Source organism: Canis lupus, chromosome 4 (assembly GCF_003254725.2).
Source record: "Canis lupus dingo isolate Sandy chromosome 4, ASM325472v2, whole genome shotgun sequence".
In the NCBI taxonomy this organism is placed as follows: domain Eukaryota; kingdom Metazoa; phylum Chordata; class Mammalia; order Carnivora; family Canidae; genus Canis; species Canis lupus.
Genome location: NC_064246.1, coordinates 2,733,198 through 2,752,608, shown reverse-complemented (window position 1 = coordinate 2,752,608; position 19,411 = coordinate 2,733,198). Strand labels below are relative to the sequence as shown.

The 19,411-nt window shown below is 38.1% G+C and overlaps 1 protein-coding gene across 1 annotated transcript in view; it reads left to right on the top strand.

The window, feature by feature from the left end:
• RYR2 (ryanodine receptor 2) overlaps positions 1-19,411 on the top strand; it is a 727,453-nt gene that overhangs the window by 414,520 nt on the left and 293,522 nt on the right. Inside the window, exons 22-25 of the mRNA XM_049108740.1 lie at positions 2,096-2,312; positions 4,066-4,170; positions 5,647-5,750; positions 16,696-16,779. Of these exons, the coding sequence (XP_048964697.1) occupies positions 2,096-2,312; positions 4,066-4,170; positions 5,647-5,750; positions 16,696-16,779 (510 nt within the window). The remainder of the gene's footprint in view (positions 1-2,095; positions 2,313-4,065; positions 4,171-5,646; positions 5,751-16,695; positions 16,780-19,411) is intronic.

The window sequence follows — 19,411 nt, the reverse complement described above, 5'->3', positions numbered from 1 at the left end:
TATGTGTTTTGGTCTGTGTCCCTTCTGACTTCTCATACTTTCACAGAAGATTCTGCACTGTCATCACCCATGCTTTGCTAACCTTCTGCCTCACTCCTGAGCATCTGTACCCAGAGCATTTTTCTTGATCCTTGGAGAAAAAGGTAAGATTCACCCAAGGGGGCATCTGGGGAGGCCAAAAACTTTGTCCACCTGTTCTACCATTTAGACGAGGCAGTCTGGTAACTCTACCCCAAATCAGTGTCCTGAAATATTTCAAACCCATGTAAGTTTACTTATTTATTTAATAAGGGAAAATGAATAATATTACATAAGACAATACCACTTATTTCTTTATATTTCATTAATTTCCCTTTTCTTGTCATCATATTTCCCCATCCCACTCCAAGCCCCCTTATTCTACAGAAACTAAATGGGTTTTTTTGTTTGTTTGTTTATCAGGTCAAATTATCTCTTCTCTGTGTTACCTTCTATCTGTTACCCTTGTAAATTATCTGCCTGTGATCAGTTGGGTCGTGATGGTTTACTCTAACCTTTTGCTTTCTTGCTGTTAACAGATGGGAAGAGATAAATAACAATTCTTTGCAGATCTACAAAGAGAACTTTAACAAGTAGTGGTCTGTCGTGATAAGGGGCTATGCTGTCACCTATTAATATGTGTATGTAGCTACTTGACGAGAGTGGCTTCCTTATTATAATGGACCATTAAGTTATTCTGATTGTTCTTCCCATTATAACTCTCTTCATTTGAATAATTCATGGTTATAGAAACATCATATTGAAGAAAGGACAGAGAAAGCATGAAATATTAGCTATCCACACAACAATGACCTTTTTTGGCATGTTTATACAAATTACATTTCTTTATTTATTTTTCTTTTTTTAAATTTAAATTCAATTCAATTTGCCAACATATAGTAAAACACCCAGTGCTCATCCCAAGGGCCCTCCTCAGTGTCTGTCACCCAGTTACCCCAATGCCCGCCCACCTCCCCTTCAGCAACCCTTTGTTCGTTTCCCAGAGTTAGGATTCTCACATGGTTTGTCTCCCTCTCTAGTTTTTCCCACTCAGTTCCCCTTCTTTTCCTTATAATCCCTTTCATTATTTCTTATATTCCACTTATGAGTGAAACCATATGATGATTATCCTTCTCAAATGACTTACTTCACTCAGCATAATACCCTCCAGTTCCATCCATGTTGAAGCAAATGGTGGGTATTTGTCCTTTCTGGTGGCTAAGGAATATTCCATTGTATATATAGACCACATCTTCTTTATCCAATTATATTTCTTTCTATAAGCTCTGAATGTTTTAAATTTTTTGTTCACTTTTTTTGCTCTTTTTATTTTATTGGCTTATTTACTATTACTATTTTTTTGGCCTGGAAATGAAATACAAATTAGAAAAAGAATTGCAAGGAAAATGAAAATTTGATTTCACTTTTGTAAGCGGAGAGCCCATGAAATCAGTATGATTTAGCTATGTTTCATAAAACACGGTTCAATGGAACTTGGGTTAAATTTCTTTTAATTAAAGGAGTTTGGTATATAAAAGATTTTAGTAAGTCTCTTATTGAATAAGAAATAAGGTGACCTTCTTTCTTCTACAAATGAAGTATCATTTGAGTTCCCTTTAAGGAATTTTACTGGGAAGTTGGACACTGGAAAGTGACTAATTTTTCTTTTTATCAAACCTCATACAGTTCTGTAATTTTAAGAAAAGATAGATAGATGATAGATAGATAATGTCTGCTCTTTCTCTGTTGACTCTTTGGGCCCCTTGAGACATTAAGTGATCAGTTACCATTCATAGGTATTTCTCCTACAGTAGTATGATGCATATGGTTTTGCTATTTCTCCAGTGAGTGATTAGTTGTCTGATCCATTGGTGTAATGCAATCAGCTTTTCCCATGATCATGTTTTATCTTTTGTGCTTCAAGGCTCTTAGACTCTAAGATGCCCTCATTATGAGGGTAAAGTCTGGCTCCAGATAAAGTTAATTTTGGACTAATGATTTATTCCATGCATTTTGTTGATTAGGGAACTTTCTGTATACCAGAGCTATGACTGACCCTGACATGCATCCTTTTCAGGGTACGCTTTCTGCTTGGGGGGAGACATGGAGAATTTAAATTCCTCCCTCCACCTGGGTACGCTCCTTGTTATGAAGCCGTTCTGCCGAAAGAAAAGTTGAAAGTGGAGCACAGCCGAGAGTACAAGCAGGAAAGGACTTACACACGGGACCTGCTGGGCCCCACGGTTTCCCTGACTCAGGCTGCCTTCACACCAATTCCTGTGGATACCAGCCAGGTACCCAGAGCATCTGTGATGGTGGTCATTTGTACTGTCATATTGTCATACAGTCCTGAGGTACTGTGGCTTTTGGACTCTTTTAACTGCAACCCACAGGGATGCACCTGACAGTCATACAATTTATATGCATAACTGAAGAAAGTTTTGTAAAATAATGCCTACCTTCATCAGGTCCACTCCTCTATTTTGTATTCAATTCTCTTCTATTTTTTTTAAGACTGGCCTCAAGGCACTGCATTGATTTCATGATGTACTAATGTAGATCACTGAAGGTAATGCATGCTAATTTTAGGGTGCACTTTTTATATAGTGTGGACATAGACCTTTTTATTTCTTCAGGCACCTAGATACACTATTATTTTGAAACAATTTTACAGACCTTTATCTTAAGTAGAGATTGAGATCCTGGTCTCCAGAGTCAAAGTGCCTCAGGTCATTTGTCAGCATTGGGACTTGAGGAAGTAACCCTTCTTTGTCAATTGGGATGCTAAGAGTATATTTGACATAGTTAATAAATAACACATTCACATGATACTTTGCAAACAGGCACCTGAGAAATATGAGTCCTTATTCTTGCTTTTCTGTTTCATAGATGTGAGCATATCTTGACATTGACAATGAATTAAATAATTCTTGCTTTATCTTGATGTTAAGTAACTTCAATAAGGTCGGTTATTCAAAGTTTGTTTGTGAATATCTTTCTGAAGATCCAAGAGACTGCCTCTGAGGTCTAAAGTAGAATTAATACCAGGCCTCAGAAAGTTCAGTTGTTGAGCAAATACTTGTTTAGCTCCTCAAATCCTATTTTTTGTCTCATCATGCTGGCCTTATATATTATTGAGTGCTAGAAGCAAGCTTTGTTCATGGCTGAAATTCAGTGTGTGTTGTTTGCTGCAAGATGGCAGGATATGTGTGTTGCTACCAAAGTTCAGTTGTAGACATGGACTGGAATGGATGGTTGGATTATGTAGTGGGAGTACATTGAGGATTTCCTGAGACCTGGATTATCTCCACCTTTGTGGGGAAAGGAGCATTGATAGTCTGCTCCCTGAACAAACGAAAGGTGGTAGGCAGTCACCTGCTTTCTATGTGGAGACTGGATGGGGGGTGACATACTGCCAAATACCAGCAACCAACCTCTCATCTTGAAAACCATTCATATTATTTATGAAGAGGTCATTGAACTTCCTCTTGTGAATGAGAACATGTAAAGATGGTTTTAGAAGCTTATACTTGGGAACCACTAGAAGTAACACAGCAGAGTTAAGGGAAAACACAAATCACTGCAAATATTTATAGGTTTGAGGAGCCAGTGGATTATCCTTTAGTCATTGAATTGCTTTCATTCTAGCCTATGTGCAATGGCCAGGTTAGTTTAAGAACTTTGGAGTGACTTCTTTTTTTTTTTTTAAGTGATATATACTCTGGTGGTTACATCGCACATCCATGAAGGCATTGTTCTTAATGGTGACTGTCCCCAACAATGCTCTTGTTTTCCTTCTCCCCAACTTTTGTTCATAAACTCACCTGGAAATCTAAGCTGTCCCACCAGAAAGTCCCCAAATTACCTAAAAATTTTTTGGATATAACTAGTTATATTTTTACAGCTACATTAGAAGGGTTAGACTCTAGTTGTATTATTAACATCTTAATAGTTTACAATGGTTTTATTTGGTTCAGTTCACAGTGAGGACAATGAGTGTGGTTTTATTGCATTTGTTTCTGATGTGTGATTTCTTTCTTATTTTAGATTGTGTTGCCTCCTCATCTAGAGAGAATAAGAGAAAAACTGGCAGAGAATATCCATGAACTTTGGGTTATGAATAAAATAGAGCTTGGCTGGCAGTATGGTCCGGTACGTAATTTTGAAACTTATTTTCAGATCTGCTAATACATCTTTCTAAAAACATAACTTTTTTCTCACTCATCCTGCTATGTGAGGACATGAATCAGTTAGATTGGTTTTTTTCCCCCTACACATTAGTTTTTGTTCGATTTTTCTTTACAAGAGGGAATGACATTATTAACATGTTCATTGAAGGATGGCTTGGTTGCCTAGACAATTGAAAAGCCATCATTCTTTAGGCTGAAAGTTATAGTTTTTAAATCAAGGTTAACATATACAGACACTAGGCATTTTTAAGCCACTTAGGAAAAAAAATCTCATTGAAATTCAAAGTAAAAGCTGAAAATGGAAAGAAATTAGTCATTTTAGGGGCTCCTGGATGGCTCAGTCAGTTAAGCATCTGCCTTAGGCTCAGGTCATGATCCTGGGGTCCTGGGATCAAGTCCCATGTTGGGCTCCCTGCTCAGCAAGGAATCTGCTTCTCCCTCTCCTTCCTGCTGATGCTCTCTGTCACTATCTCTGTTTCTCTTTCAAATAAATAAATAAAATCTCAAAAAAAATAAATTAGTCATTTTACTTTTCCTTTACCTGGTGCTTTACTTCCTTTAGTCTTAACTATGTGTATCAATCAGTACAGAGCCAGTGGGCAGAGGCGGTGGGTTTCATAGGTGGAAGACAGGCTGAGATATAATGCCTGAATAGATTTCCAAATTATTATTTAAAGATCTCAAGGGACACCTGGGTGGCTCAGTTGGTTAAGCATCGGAATCGTGATTTTGATCAGGTCATTATCTCAGGGTCATGGGATCGAACCCTGCATTGGGCTCTACACTTAGCAGGGAGTCTTCTGGAGATCCTCTCCCTCTGTCCCACAAACCCATGCTCCTCCCTTCTCTCTCTCTCTCAAATAAATAAGTAAGTAAAATCTTTTTAAAAAAAGTCTTAGTTTTCAGTTTGTCAATAAAGTTTAGATTAAAAAAACCCTTCCTATATAATCCATTGTATCATATACCTATTTCTTTGGTCTTACATTCTAATGCTGGGAAATAGACCATAAACCAGCAAGTGAGTATCTAGTTCTGCTTGCAGGTGGAATTTGTTAGGAAAGAAAAAATAAGAGTGTAGGGTGAGTGAGCAGATGGCCATATTGGGAAGGTGGGCAGTATAAACCTGGTGGAGAAGGTAAGATTTCAGCAAATACTGGAGGAGGCTGAGTGGGTGAGTATGTGAGTGTCAGGGTAGAGCAGGCATGGGACCTGGCACCAGGAACTGTGCTGAACAGAACAGGTGGCCCAAAAATAATGCCAGGTGGTACCACTGACCTCAAACATTAACATGCCTGAGGGCTTACAGGGCAGCTTTGCTCGGACAATGAGCTGACCCTTCCTTTTGCTTCCCCCCTTCACTTTCTGCCATGCTATTGGATTGCCATTGCTGGTGTCTGAAACAGGAGACTATTATGAGGATGTTTCTGTTCTGTTTCAGGTTAGAGATGACAATAAGAGACAACACCCCTGTCTGGTTGAGTTCTCCAAGCTGCCTGAACAAGAGCGCAATTACAACTTGCAGATGTCTCTGGAGACCCTGAAGTGAGTTTTTTAACTTGTCCTATTTTCTGATCTTCCTTACCTGAAACAAACAAGGTATCAATATAGCTTAATTCAGTAAGAATTAAATGAATTCAGTTAGAATGTTTCATAATGCACAGGTGGATTGGATCAATATTTTTTGGGAATTATACTTTGACCTTTCTATTTTATGTCTTTGCACTCTATAAAGTATTTATTGAAGAGCATTCTACGGATATTTTGGGTATTCCAGAATACAAGGGTTCTGTGATCAGGTATGGTGCTCCTCCCAGTGTGGGCCAAGGACCAGGTCTGTCACAAATTGTTATTGATTTGTGACAAGATAAGTAAAAACACTAACAAGAAGTCTTGAGAAACTTTTATACCAATTTAAGGGAGCAATTTTCTATTTTAGTGAATCTAATCTAATAATTTATAAAATGCAGGCTTATATTTTGCATGTCTTCATTTAAAATTTTTAATTTTCTCTAACAAGTTTTATTGTATTTTATCAGAGCAACAGACCACAACAGGCTGGAAATTGAAAGAAAATTGGCTCTTCATCACAGACAGTTTGAGAAATACTGCTCTAATATATTTTAAAGATGCTGAGTTAAAATAATTGTTTATTTTGCTTATGAGTTTTTCAGTCCTGAGAGTTTCTAAAATAGAACGGAATCCATTTGTAATATTTCCCTAGCTTATTTAGCCATACTATCTTGTTGTTTGTTTGTTGGTTTGTTTGTTTCTCAGAGAGTACCTCAGGACCATTTGCCTGAGGAACACGCTTTGAGAAAAGCTACCATAGACATTTGCATGTCATCTTTAAAGGCAGATTCACTTTTCAGTGGCTCTGCCAATTGTTTTCATGAAATTTGCCACTTACCATTGCAAATGAAAGAATGGGGTGGTGAAAAATAAAGAAAGGAAAAGGATTTTAAATTTTAATATAAAAAATTTCAGAAAAGGGTACGCCTGGTTGGCTCAGTCCGTTAAGCATCCAATTCTTGATTTTGGCTCAGGTCATGATTTCACAGTCATAAGACTGAGCCCTCTGTCAGGCTCTGTGCTGGGCATGGAGCCTGCATAAGATTCTCTCCCTCTCCTGCTGTCCCTCCTCTCTCTCAAAAGGAAAGACAAGAAAAGTTAAGAAAATATTTTTGAAAAGACTATAACATTTCTTTAATTCCTTTTATATCCTTGGTGGCCTCTAAAACTAGATTTGTTCAAACAACTCACTTTAGTGCATGCTTATCTTAGGCTTATATACTTATGTCCATTTTTGTTTTAGTTTTGTTAAGAGTAAGGAGTTACTTCCCTTGAAGCAATTTTACCAAGAACTCAAAACATAAAATGTAACCACTGTGTCAAACTCTAGGTTTTGGGTTCAGGTGTATTTCTTCAAAGATGTGAGCATAATAATCATTACAGAAATTAACATATTGGGCATAGAAGTTTAGGTTCCACTAGTAATTTATTTATTTATTTATTTTTTAATTGGAGTTCAGTTTGCCAACATGTAGCATATCACCCAGTGCTCATCCAGTCAAGTACCTCCCTCAGTGCCCATCACCCAGTCACCCCAACCCCCCGCCCACCTCCCCTTCCACCACCCCTTGTTTGTTTCCCAGACTTAGGAGTCTCTCATGTTCTGTCTGATATTTCCCACTCATTTTCTCTCCTTTCCCCTTTATTCTCTTTCACTAATTTTTATATTCCCCAAATGAATGAGACCATATAATGTTTGTCCATCTCCAACTGACTTACTTCACTCAGCATAATACCCTCCAGTTCCATCCACTTTGAAGCAAATGGTGGGTATTTGTTGTTTCTAATGGCTGAGGAATATTCCATTGTATACATAAACCACATCTTCTTTATCCATTCATGTTTCAGTGGACACCGAGGCTCCTTCCACAGTTTGGCTATTGTGGATATTGCGGCTATAAACATTGGGGTGCAGGTGTCCTGCTGCTTCACTGCTTCTGTATCTTTGGGGTAAATCTCCAGCAGTGCAATTGCTGGGTCGTAGGGCAGGTCTATTTCTAACTCTTTGAGAAATCTCCACATGGTATTCCAGAGTGGTTGTACCAGTTCACATCCCACCAACAGTACAAAGGGTTCCCCTTTCTCCCATCCTCTCTGACATTTGTTGTTTCCTGTCTTGTTAATTTTCCCCATTCTCACTGGTGTGAGGTGGTATCTCATTGTGGTTTTGATGTGTATTTCCCTGATGGCAAGTGATGCAGAGCATTTTCTCATGTGCTTGTTGGCCATGTCTATGTCTTCCTCTGTGAGATTTCTGTTCATGTCTTTTGCCCATTTCATGATTGGATTGTTTGTTTCTTTGCTGTTGAGTTTAATAAGTTCTTTATAGATCTTGAATACTAGCCCTTTATCTGATACGTCATTTGCAAATATCTTCTCCCATTTTGGATTACATCTCATTTAATTGATTTTTAATTTTGGCCTGATTAGATCTAAATTCTGCAGTCATGAAGTCTCTTGAATCCTTTATGCTTTTTTCCAGAGCCACCAGTAGCTTTATAATTGTGCTTCTGAATTGGCTTTCTGACATCGAATTGTAATCCAAATTCTGTAACTCTGTGGGAGAGCATACTATTTCTGATTCTTTCTTTTGTGGTGAGTTCTTCTTTCTAATCATTTTGCTCAATGTAGAGTGGCTAAAAACAATTTGTACTGGAAAAGGAAGGAAAGAAAAGAGAAAAAATAAGGGAAAAAACAGAAACAAACAAACAAAAAAACAAAGAACAAAAAACAAAGCCAAAAAGAAAACAAGGAGGGGTGCCCTCTGGTTCTATATAATATAAATCCCTCTACTTTCCCTGGAGCTTCCCAGCACTGCTGGGTCAAGAACTTGCTCTTCCCCTGTCCTTCCAGCTGGTCTTCTGGGGGTGTGGCCTGCTGTGCTGATTCTCAGTTGTGTGCACCTGAGGAGATGCCCTGCCCCCTGTCAGGTGCACGGCTCAGTGGGAGCTCTTTATCCTGTGAAGCCCCTGTTCCCTGTTGGCCCATACCCTCCCAGGCACAGGGTGACACAAGGAGGAATAACCACACTGGCGGCGGCCAGCCTTCCAGCCCTGGAGTCAGCTCCCAAAATAACTACTGCAGATCCCAGTACACACTGGCCTGGATGCTCCTGGGGGCAGCGGCGTTGATCTGCACAGCTCTGGGCCATCTGGCAGCAGGAGCATCCTCACTGTCCTGGGCCATCCCCGCCTCCGTCTGTCCTGGAGGGAATGCAGGATCCTGGGCTGTGTCCCTCAGCTCCCTGGGATCTGGGGCCTGAGCCGCTGGAATCACACTCCTGGGGCCACGCAGCCGCCCTCTGCCATCTGAGCTGCTCCCGAGGCCTCTACTAGTAATTTAAAAGGAAATGGAAATATATACAAATCAAGTAAATTAAGAACCTCCCAGAGATAAAAATTGACAGAGCTTGCCTGTGATGAAGGATGTATAACACATGACTATGACCTGTGTACCTTGTATTTGGGATCCTGTCCTCCTTTGTATTCTTGATGAAAGGCTTGTACATTTCAATAAGTAATTCATAGCAGTTCACCATTTGCCTCACCTTTTACCACAAAATGTTTTATTGAAAGGTCGTGGTCTAAGATAATTTAGTTAAATTTGCAGTACATTCCCTATAATTTTAGTAATTGACAACTAAGCCAGCTATTGCAAAGGACAAATCCTAGGAAGCAGTGAAGTGGAGAAATCTCTGTATTTGCATTTAGTGTGCTGAGCCTGAGTTCATGTAATCTGATCTCATTCCTAAGAGGGCTTGTGGCTGGTTTGATTAATCATCACATTGCATGGACCTTGGTGCTGTTGTCCACAGTAAATGCTAATGACCTTTCTCATGAGCCAATCCTCAATATTTTATGGTTTTACAATGAGCTGATTTAACCTATTTCTTTAAAATTTAACATAGAGCAGGGAGAGCGCCTACATCTCCAAAATTCACTCTTAGCCCAGTCTCGGTAATTGAGAGTAAGTGCGGTGGTTTCTTTCTGTATTTCCTTTAGGCCTTTGTTCAGGTGGTAGCCCCCAGAGCAGAGTAGGTAAGAACACAGGGTCCGTTGTTGGATACTGTGGGTTCAAGGATTTGCTGCTCCCTAGGGAATCTTAGATTTTTTAGACCTTAGATTTTCTTCCATTGGTAAAACGGGGGTCATACTGCATCTTCTTCGTGGATTTGTTGTGGGGACTAAATCATATGACACTGATCAAGTTTTGGGCACCATATGTCTGACACACTCCATAAAAATATCAGGGGAAGGATTAACAACTTCCTTCATTTGGATTCTGAAGAGTGCCAAGTAACAATCAAAAGTTTACTCCAGAATATCCCTTGTTTTGAAGGATGATTTCATGTGGATGTGAATTTAAGGTGCTCTTTTAGTGATTTTTCTTTTTTTTTGTCGTGTAAATTGTTGACAGAGATAGCTTCAGATTTTCTGGTCATCTATGTGTTAGAGTCCTGCAAATTTCTGGCACCCTCTCTCAGGACAACAGAGTGTCTATAAGCATGCCTGTCAGCCCTGTCCCCAACTTTGGTGACCAGTGTCACTAAAAGTTTAATTTCTGCTTTACTTACAGTATTTTCTGAATTCAGGAACTTAATTTTTTCATAAATGACCTATGTTTAGGAAATGAATGTTAGAATGGTTTTTAATTAATATCTTGTATACTTTCATAGAATCTTTCTTTGGAAGTTAACAAAAATGCAACAAAACTAGAACAATATTGTTCTTCTGGTCAAGTAGGTTTTTTTTTTTTCCTTAAAATTGTTTTTGGGAGTTACAATGTATTTGTGTACATATGTAGGGGAAGGGATAGGAGGATTAAGGACACGAGGACACCAAGGATAGCAGTAGGGAAGGGAGAAACATAGTTAAGAGAAGAGGCATGATTTTTGTCTAAAAGAGCAGGTTTTCCTCCTACCTTTGTACCTGGTTTTTTTTTTTTTTTTTTTTTTCCAGTCTCTTGATGGCAACAGTTTGCCCAGTCTCTGTTATGATTCATGATTTTCAGTCCTGGGCTCACTCTTTCTGTTGCAAAGTCGCTAGGTATTCTTATCACACCCACAACTTAAGTTCCACACAGTGCTGACAACTCCCTGAAGGTACATCTTTACTGCAGACACCTGCTCTGTGTGTATCTCGTTTCTCAAATGGCATTCTCTCTGGATGTGTCCAAGGTACCTTGACATTAGCTTTCCATTCATCTCCTGTGAATGGCGTCTCCATTCATCCTGCTACACGGGCCAGACATCTGGGAGTTATCCTGGACTCTTTCTTTTGTTTGATCCCTGCATCCACCCCATCACCAGGTCTAGCCCATCACTGGGTCCTCCTCCATGTATCTTCAGTCTCTCCCCTACCCCCATTTCCATAGTATTCCTCTTGGTCTGAGCCACCATCATGTGTCACCTAGATTGCCATGAGAATCTTCTCACTGGTCCCCCCACACATTGCATTCTTCTGGTTCTTTCTGTGCACAGCCAGAGCTTATGCACCTGCACGTGAACATTCATACACATGGTGCTTGGAACTCTTCAGGCTTCAGTGGCACTCACTGCATGAACCCTTTGCAACTCCTGCCATTGTTCACTATGTTCCAGCCCCCATGATCTCTTCTTCTAATGACTCAGAATTTTTATTGCCTCATATATACTATTCTTTTAGCATGAAAAGTTCTTTGCCTTATTTTTAGATGGGCGCTTTCTTACTCTTTTTCTTTCTAATTTTTTATTTATTTATGATAGTCACAGAGAGAGAGAGAGAGAGAGAGAGAGAGGCAGACATAGGCAGAGGGAGAAGCAGGCTCCATGCACCGGGAGCCTGACGTGGGATTCGATCCCGGGTCTCCAGGATCGCGCCCTGGGCCAAAGGCAGGCGCCAAACCACTGCGCCACCCAGGGATCCTGCTTTCTTACTCTTAACTCATGTTTCTGCTTAAATGTACTTCTTCTATGAGACCCTCTTCTACCCCCTACTCCCTTTCTCTTATAACACCGTGATATTTTTTATAACTCTCACCACAATTTTTAATATTACTCTCTGGGGTCATTTAATATTTGCTTTTCTTATTACAGTGTAAGCTACATGAAGATGAGGGCCATGGTTTTATTTTTTTTAACTTCTTATCCTATACCTACTTTTAGCAGAGTATCCAGCACATAACATTGACTCTGTTGCCAATTTCCTTGGCAAGTGTACCTCAAACATTGTGATTTTTTTTTGATCTCCTCCAATTTTTGCCCCTAAGTCATTTTAAAAGTATTCTTCTTCTTAAATTGAAGATGCCCCATATAATACACCAGATATCTCAGAGTCATCCTTAATACTTCCCCACCCCCCACGACCCCCATCCCTTGCCGAGGGCTTTCTAATCATCTTTTAATCCATCCACTTCTTTTCTTCCATCTCTAATGGTGCTGTGACCACCCCAGTACTTCCAACACCACTGGGTGTACTCTACCACTTGAACCTAAACTGCCATTATTCCTCACCTGAAACTAGAATACCATCCCCACAGATCCAAGTGAAATCTATCCTTTCTCCTTTCTTATCCATTCTGACTTTGTCACCAGCTGATCTTTTCCAAACTCTTAGGTTTCCATGTCTTCTCTCAATTTAAATTCTTTTAGCAGCTTTCCACCAATCTTAAGATAAAGTAAGTTTCTGAATTTTCCTGAAGGTCCTGCAAAAATCTGGCTTCCCGTCTCACCAGTTTCATCACATGGGAGGGCCACTCTCTTTTTCTTGCTTTTAATCACACTAGTCTTTTTGAACTCACCTGTTCACATGTTTCTTTGTACCGCAGGGCCTTCTCTATGTCCATTCCTGGGATGACGCCCCCGCCCCGCCCATGCCCTGTTCTCATCCTGTACATCTCAGACCACTCCCTTGGGAAACATTTGCTGAGCTCCTTGACTCAGTAAGACACTCACCCCTTCTGTATCTCTTAGCATAAGAACTTCCTTTCCTGATTTGTGGAATTCCAGCATGACCTCTCTACTCCACCAGACCCCTACGTTTCCTATGGGCATCTCATTTGTCTACCGTTTTTCAAACTTTACTCAGAGCTTGGTAAATGTTCATTGAATGAATGAAGTGATGAATAAGCAATATAGCTCAGTCTCTTACATACCAGATACTTATCATCTGCTGGGTGCCTCATGTTCTCTCTGTAGCTTTACACCAGTCTTTTCACTCTATTTTCTGTGGCTGTATACTTTAAAGTATTATAGTGCCACATGAACCAATTTTTGCTGCTTAATTTAGTAGCACTTGCCAGAATCAAGACAGAAAATCTACACTCAGCCACTCCTTTTTTTGATTCTTTATTCTGTTTTTCTCTGCCATGGACCAGAGCAGCTAGCCTCTGCCTAGGCTTCATAGCAAACCCTTTGTAGTATGTTCCTCTCTTCCCAGTCTTCAGCTTTGTAAAAATTTTTAAACATGTGAGTTAAACAACATTAAATCAAGTGGTTTTAGTACAGATAATAGAATTATATAGAGAACAAAGAATTTTTGTTCAAAGAACTTGTGGTGGTTAATAATTTAACTAAATAGATTTTTTAAATGATCTATTGCTCTCATTTTAAAACCTCCTTGGGCTAAGCATAGAGTTTTTAGATACAAAACCAAAAACATGATCTATCGAAGAAGATAAAATCAATATATTGGATTTTATCAAAAGCAAAATCTTTTGCATTGCAGAAGAAACTATGAAGGAAATTTCAAAGAAATAAAGCACAGACTGGGAGAAAACATTTATATACCATATAAATCATATCATATATTATATTTGTAGAATTTGTAGAAAATCATGCAAATCCTGATAAAGAACTTGTATCCAGAATATAGAAAGAACTCTTAGGAGGGCAGCCCCGGTGGCGCAGTGGTTTAGTGCTGCCTGCAACCCAGGGCGTGATCCTGGAGACCGGGGATTGAGTCCCATGTCAGGCTCTCTGTGTGGTGCCTGCTTCTCCCTCTGCCTGTGTCTCTGCCTCTCTCTCTCTCTCTCTCTCTCTCTGTCTCTATGAATAAATAAAATAAAATCTTTAAAATAAATAAATTAATTAATAAAAAAAACAACTCTTATGACTCAAAAATAAGAGGACATAGCCCAACTATAAAATGGGCAAAGCACTTGAGTGTTTATTTTACCAAAATAGATATATGAACTGCTAAGAAGCACATTAAAAGATACTTAACATTGGAGCACCTGGGTGGCTCAGTGGATGAGCATCTGTCTTCAGCTCAGGTCGTGATCCTGGAGTCCTGGGATTGAATTCTGTATCGGGCTCCCTGTATGGAGCCTGCTTCTCCCTCTGCCTGTGTCTCTGCCTCTCTCTCTCTCTCTCTCTCTCTCTGTGACTATCATAAATAAATAAAAAAATAAAAAATAAATAAATAAATAAATAAAAAATAAAAAAGACGGACATACTAAGTGTCAGTGCAGATTCAGGAAAGCTAAAACATACATGTATTCATGGTGGGAGTGTAAAAAGTGTTCTGCCACTTTAGAAAAAAATACAACAGTTTCTTAAAATGTTAAACACAAATTTACCGAACAACCTAGCAAGTCTACTGCAAATCCAACCAAGAGAAATGAAAGCATATATCCATGCAAAGACGTGTGTATGAAGGTTTATAGAATTATGTTCATAGAAGCATCATATGTAAGAGCCAAAAGCTTGAAACCATGCAGTTGTGCATAAATTGATGAATGGATAGCAGAATGTGACATGGCCATCCAATAGGATACTTTTCAATAATAAAAGGAAATAGAGATCCCTGGGTGGCGCAGTGGTTTGGCGCCTGCCTTTGGCCCAGGGCGCAATCCTGGAGACCTGGGATCGAATCCCACGTCGGGCTCCCGGTGCATGGAGCCTGCTTCTCCCTCTGCCTGTGTCTCTGCCTCTCTCTCTCTGTGTGTGTGACTATCATAAATAAATAAAAATTTAAAAAAATCTTTAAAAAAAATAAATAAAATAAAAATAAAAGGAAATAAATTACTGATATGCATATACTGATACAAGATTCATAAACCTAAGAGACATGCTAAGTTGAAAAAGTGTGGCACAAAAGATCCTGTATTGTATGATTCTTTTTATATAAAATGTTCAGAAAAAGCAAATCTGTAGAGACAAAACATAGATTAGTGGTGGCATGGGGGAGTGTAGAGTTGGAATGAGGAATGACTACGAATAGACATGAGGAATGTGATGGGGTGAAATATTCTAAGAATGGATTGCAGTGATGATTACAGAACTTGGTAAGCTTATTAAAACAATAATAAATTAACCCTTTATAAGTACACTTCTGACCAGACAGCTTCCAATTATGCCTTTCTGAGCATAACCCTCAATGACTTGTCTGTTGTCCATCCACATAGTGTAATTCCCTCTGTGTGGCATTCCAGACCCTCCCTTAATGTATGGTCAAGGTTCTCTATTCATTATAGTCAGAAGATTTCTCAGGCATATGCTTGGAGATTTAGTTGTCTGAATTTAAGATAAATCCTAATATAATTGTCATCCTGAGTTCCATCATGGCTGGGTGTGGTAACCTCCCTGATGATTTTATAGTCCTCTACTAAGTATCTCTTTGCCCAAAAGGCCCTGAATTATAATTAACTGCTGTATTCCCCACCAGGTAAGCTTATCCCCCAAATTTAGCACAGAGCCTGGTGCTAGTGATATGCAACAGATATTTATTGAATAGATGAATGAATGAAAGCAAAAAAACTTCTTGTTCCCTGGACAGTGTTTGAAAAAGTATAACCTGTGTTTGTTCTTTGAATCTGTTTTCTACTCTTCTGTTTCTGATTGTCTCATTTTAATTGGCACATTCTTTAGGTAATTTTATACCTTCAGTCAATTCTTGATCTATTTATTCATAGTTACGCAGTTAAACGCCTGAAGGATAATTTCACGGGGTCATCTTAATTTTGCCATGTATAACCTAAAATTTAACTTGATTACAGTGTATGTGTGCATGTGCACAGTTCTATTCACCTATACCACCCATCTGTCTGTCTCCAGATTTTCATTTTTAAGATATTGCGAAGGGTAAGTGAATTGTAGATACTTGCCACATTCATACTAGAACTGACTCGACCCTAGAAATTCTGTAATCCAAAAAGGATAAGCCACTGTATGTTATCCTGTTGAGATAGAAAAAAACACTCATTGTCTTGGATGCTAAAGTTATGTTGTTCCATGTAAACCTGGAAGACTCTAAAGGTTGAGTTCTGCATGTGGATTATAAGGATCTTTTCTTGGGAAAATCAATAAAAGCTCATTCAGGGGAGGTAAAAAATATAGAGTATCTTAAAAATAATGAATAAATTGTTTCCGGCAAACAGGGACCCTGCTATGTTTTTTGAAAATGAGACTTATTTCCAACTAATGGAATACTTCAGAGCTGTTTAAAAATAAACCAGCTTTATATGAAAGAGTTACAGGGTAAAGTCAAGATAGAAAATTGCAGAGCGTGGTCTCTTGAATGTACCCATTGTGTAAAAGGGAATTTGTGTAGTGTTTCTTTTTTCCCCCCAAAAGGGAAAACTACACATGCATGTGTGTGCACTCACACACCCACATGTTAGTATTTGTAAAGACTGGGCAGGATATTCAAGAATTGATAGCAATCAATGCCTTTCGGGAAAGAAGCAGGACTATAGGGAGGGAATTGGAGAAAGACTTACTATTCAATATATTGCTTTTTGTGATATTTCAGTTTTCAATGACTTGCTTATTACTCAAAAGTAAATAATCTATAAATAATATTTTCCCTTTGCTCTAAAAACGGTTTCTACTCTGCTTTCTAGGTGGACTGTTCTGCCTAATTCCCATCTGCTATTATATTGGGTTATTTTGGACACAGAGAAGGAGTTCTTGCAATTTATCTCTGGTTTTGTCTTCCAGGACTTTGCTGGCATTAGGATGTCATGTGGGCATTTCAGATGAACATGCTGAAGAAAAGGTGAAAAAAATGAAGCTGCCCAAGAAGTAAGTTGAATGTCTAAGCAACACTAAACAGTCTATGCATTGGTTTAGTGCATCCAAGTAACTCTTAATGGAAAACTAGATGACTTGCTCGGAGAGGAAGCAAAGCTCAGAAAATATTTGGTAGTACGCTATAAAATGTATGTTATTTTCCCTGTGTGCAGGTGTGTCTGAATACCCCTGTGCCCATATCCCTAACTGTTATGTCTGGCTTTCCACTTTGCACCAAGATATTTTATAATGTAATTTGAGTTTTTAAAGATGTATTTATTTATCTGAGAGAGAGAAAGTGCAAACACACATGGAAGTGGGAGGAAGGGGCAACAGAGAGGGAGAGAGAGAATCAAGTAGATTCCATGCTCAGCATGGTGCCTGACACAGAGCTCAGTCTCATGACCCTGAGATCATGACCTGAGCTGAAACCAAGAGTCAGATGCTTAACCAAGTGACCCACTCAGGCGCTCCTAATTTAATTTACTTTTTATCAAAAGAAAATATTTTAGGAATAATTACAAAGTTTGGTACTATTACTTCCGTTTTAAGATGAGTAAATTGAGGCAATGAATGCCCTGTGGGTGATTTTGCCTGCTGGAGGATAGCCTCTTTCTGTGATCCAATTTAACTTCTCAAAACTTCAGCTTTCTCAGCTGCTAACAGGTGATGCCTTTTCATAGGGAAATTTGGAGTATTAAATGAGCAACTGCTCAACAAATGATTGCTGTTTCATGTTGTTATTTTTGTTTTATTTTAATTTCTGAGGCCTCTGCATTGTAGATAGCTGGTCTGGACATGTGTAAAATAATACCATGAGGATAAAGCGAAGCAGTCACCTCATAATCTCCATTAATCACCCTGGCCTCAAGTTATCCCTGATAAAAATAAAATCAAAATAGAAACAGTGAGCTTGCTATGCAGATACCAATTCAGGCAAGTCCTCTAGTTCAGCAAATACTCAGGTATTCCATTAAAAAAAAGATGTGTAAAAGCTGTTATTACCTAACACATTTTTAGTTTCTAAAAGTTTTCTTTAAAAATTTGAGCACTTTCATTGGATGCTGTTTTATGGCATCTTCACTAATTTACATTTTGAAATGACACTTCTTGTTAATTTTGAGTGTCACTAATAAAAGTATATCCAGAGTGATTAGGCATGTGCCATCATCTATTGAGAAACTATATATGAACATTGATAACATATTTTTGCATCATTTTGTTTTTCTCTTTGAATTGTGTTTCTAATCCATTTCCTTCACAAAATGTTACACTATTAAAATATATTTTGAGTGATCACCCTGTCATACTTCTTTATAACCAAATGTAAATATAAATTGGATTTTTTTGTTTGTTTTCTGTGATCATAGTAAATGTTGAAATTTTTCTTTTGAGCTATTATAATTATTTTTGGTATTCAAGTATTCAACATAAATTCATTTTTTGATAAAAATCAGTGTAAAAAAGTAAGATTTTATTGGAAATAGTACATAATGAAATGGATTCAGTTATTCTTTTTCCATTTATATCATATATCCATGTATAAATATTTATTCATAAAAAAGAGACAAGTTCTGGGTCATTTGCATCATTTGTTGACATAAGTAATTTTTTCTTAAAAAATAATTCAAAGAAAAATATCTGTTGAAAGAAAGAAAGAAAAAATATCAGTTCAGTGAACCAAAACTTTGTAGTCGTTCATCCTCAGAAAGCATGTTTAATGACCGCTCACTCATGTGCTTCCTTGTTCAGTTTGTTTTTAAAGCAAAAAATTAGAAACCATCTTACTTGGAATATAATTTCTTATCCTCTTATTGAAGTCACTCACTGTTTTTTGGTAATTATATATCATAAGGCATTATTAATATGACAAACAACAAAAACTTGTAGTTATATCTGTACTTTCACTTAAAGATACTGTACTTGCAACTTGATGTATGCAAGGATACAAAGATGAAAATGTTAATTTCAGATTACCTTTGCCAGCATAATATATTTAAGAAATTATTATTATTACATGCAATGTAAATGTGTGTGTGTATCTTGTCAAAACTTTGGGGCAAAGTAGTCATCTGAAAAGTAGGAAAAAAAAACTGTGATTCCAACTGTACAACATTATGGAAGAGGCAACACTGTGGAGTCAGTAAAAATATTAGTGGTTGCCAGGGGTTGGGAGGTAGGAAGAGATGAAAAGGCAGAGCACAGAGGATTTTTAGGGCAGTGAGAGTATTTTGTATGACACTATAATGACTATCTAATGTCATTATACATTTATCTAAACCCATGGAATGTAAACTAGGGACTTTGGATGATAATGGTGTCTCAATGAAGGTTCATCAGTTGTAACAAATGTACCACTTGCTTGAAGAATGTTGATAATAGGGAAAAGCTGTATGTGTGGAGGCAGGAAAGTCTCTGTATCTTCCTCTCAGTTCTGCTGTGAACATAAAAATGCTCCAGCAAATAGTTTTAAAAAACAAAACAAAACAAAAACCTCCTGGGGCCAGAATTTAGCTTATTCAATTCATTGAATTCATTTGCAGTAAAACCTAATTGATAAAGCCAGTTTTCACTGTTAAATCAATTTAAACAAAATTTGTCAGAAAAAGTCAGGCTTTTTTTTTTTTTTTCTGTTGAAATAGGG